This window comes from Myotis lucifugus, unplaced genomic scaffold, assembly GCF_000147115.1.
Source record: "Myotis lucifugus unplaced genomic scaffold, Myoluc2.0 scaffold_1187, whole genome shotgun sequence".
NCBI classification, from domain to species: domain Eukaryota; kingdom Metazoa; phylum Chordata; class Mammalia; order Chiroptera; family Vespertilionidae; genus Myotis; species Myotis lucifugus.
This window is the reverse complement of record NW_005872235.1, coordinates 1-2,362: the sequence shown is the minus strand read 5'-3', so window position 1 is coordinate 2,362 and position 2,362 is coordinate 1. Positions and strand designations below refer to the sequence as shown.

Genomic DNA, 2,362 nt, shown 5'->3' with positions numbered 1-2,362 from the left:
GGGCTCTTCACCAAACCAGGAACTTATGGCAATTTCTGGAGCCATGTCTGCTGTCACACGGGGGTTTCTCTGACAACTGGTGGGGATGCTGAGTGCAGCCCACTGTGTACACAACACCCCACCCCAACCTCACAGAATCATCTGGTCCCAAACGTCAATAGTGCTGAGGGTGAGAACACAGCTGAACACCGGCTGTTTCTGAAAATTCTAGACTCACACTGTATACACACGCACCTTCCAATGCAGCTCTTCACAGTTTATTAAGAAAAAACCTAGACAGTTACACAAAGTCAGCACTTTCTTGTTGTATCCAGTCAATCAATTGAAGCTCACAATGTTGATGTTTATTTTGCCTTTTGCAATATTTGTCAAAACGTCATGAGTTGTGGTCACTCATCTCTGCTGACCTTCCCGTCTCTCCTCCATGAGTCGTGCATCGTGGGGAGCCCCCTGTCCTCAGTCAGGGCCTCCCATTTCCGCAGGGACTCTCTCCACACCAGCGATGGTGTCAGAGCTTCCATCTACCACCTGCTTTCACCACAGGTGTGTTCTGGTTCTCTGTGCTTCCTGGGTTGGACATGCAGGAAACTCCTCAGTACTTCCCCTTACATGGAGCAGAAGCCCCCCTAACTCACCCCAGGCTCTCAGCACCCGCCTCCTCCAGGCTCCTGTCCCCTCCCCCCCACTGTCTGGGCTCAGAGCCGGTTCTCTGGGTTCCCAGGAGGCACATGGGTTCTCTCAGGCTTTGCAGGTGGCATTGCCTTCACCTGAGATGTGCCCCCTCCCCACATACAGCGACCTTCCCCCACATCCTGTCACTCAGAGGCCCTGGCCCCGCCCCTGATGGGACTTGGACCCTGTGGTCCCTGCTCCAGGGGCCCCTTTCCTGCCATCTCCCTCCTGTGTGGATGCGCCTGTGGTTGGGCTGTGATGGGCACTTTGGTGAATTCTAAGCTGCAGAACGGAGGGCGATGCCTGGATTCCTTCCTTGGTCCCGGGGCCGCTGGGGCCTGGCACGAGGTCCCCTGCCCAGGGGGGGACAGGAGGAGGCGGGTGTGGGGAAGGGAGAGGCTGGGTGTGAGGGGGGGCGTCTAGGAGAGGCGGTGATGGCACAAGTCCTCCCTAGCCTGGAGCCGGAGCCCACGGGGCAGCCCAGTGGGTGCCCAGGGGCTGAGGGTCCCAGGGGTCTCCCTGCCCTGCGGCCTCCCAGCCCCAGAGGAGGGGCCCCGGGTGCTGACAGTGGGGGTGCCAGGTCCTGAGTCCCCACCGCCCGGGCGCCCAGCACTGGGCGGCGTCGCCATCGTCTCTCACCTGCATGACAGGTCCTTCCTCTCCCCGCAGCGCATTTTCTGGAGCAGGTTAAAAAGGAGTGTCATTTCTCCAATGGGACAGAGCGGGTGCGGTTCCTGGTCAGATTGATCTACAACGGGCAGGAGTATGTGCACTTCGACAGCAACGTAGAGGAGTACCGCGCTGTGACCGAGCTGGGGCGGCCAGACGCTGAGCACTGGAACAGCCAGAAGGATGAACTGGAGCGGGCACGGGCCGCGGTGGACAGATACTGCAGACACAACTACTGGGTGTCTGAGGGATTCCTGGTGGAGCGGAAAAGTGAGCGCGGGGTGGGGGAAGAGGGACTGGGTGGCATGTGTGTGTGTGTGTGTGTAGGGGGGGCGCACACAGGGCTGTGAGGAGCATTCCTGAGGGCGGCTGTGGGGACCCTGAGGTCCTGTCCTGTGTAGGGTGTTTCCAGGGTGCCCAGTCCTGTCCAGTCGGGGGAGGGTTTGGGGAGCAGCGGGGCGGAAGGGAGGGGGAGGTAGGAGGAGGGAGTCGGTCTGTCTTGGCCAACCCCCCCTGACCCTGAGCCCTGGAATAGGGGTGCTGGGTGCACAAGCCTGTCCCTGAGCGGAGGGTCAGGCTGGGTTGGGGGGCGGGGCCTCCGAGGCACCTCTGGCCTCTCTGAGCTCCTTTCAGGTCTCAGTGTCTTGTTCCCCCCTCAGTGCCCCTGTGTTTACAGAGGGGGTGACGGTGAGCCAGGGTCTAATTGTAATTTTGTTACTTAACACACTGATGTCACATCTACACAGGCTGACAGCATTTAAGTCATTACATGTTAACTGTTTAGAGTTGAAACTATTTACCTCACACTGTTTTCTTAAATCTTTTTCAATATTGCCAAATACTCAGATGAAATTTTGTTTTTAATTTTTAATTTATCCTTCTTTGATTTCTAAGGTTCTTGAACAGTTTTCACGTATGTGTTGGCTAATGGCTGTTCCTGCTCTAGGAATGGCCTATTGTCCGTCATCCCTGGGGTCCGGGCCTTTTTCTCAGTGAATTTTCAGGCTCTCTAGGCAGCAAG

General features: G+C 57.3%; 1 protein-coding gene across 1 annotated transcript; it reads left to right on the top strand.

Moving 5' to 3' along the window:
- Positions 1-1,106: 1,106 nt before the first annotated feature.
- On the top strand, positions 1,107-1,611 carry LOC106695380 (HLA class II histocompatibility antigen, DRB1-4 beta chain-like; the record flags this gene model as incomplete). The annotated part of the gene is made up of 2 exons (XM_023748188.1): positions 1,107-1,155; positions 1,342-1,611. Coding segments are annotated over exons 1-2 (319 nt in total), but the record flags the coding sequence as incomplete, so codon positions are not given.
- Between the last annotated feature and the right edge of the window lie 751 nt (positions 1,612-2,362).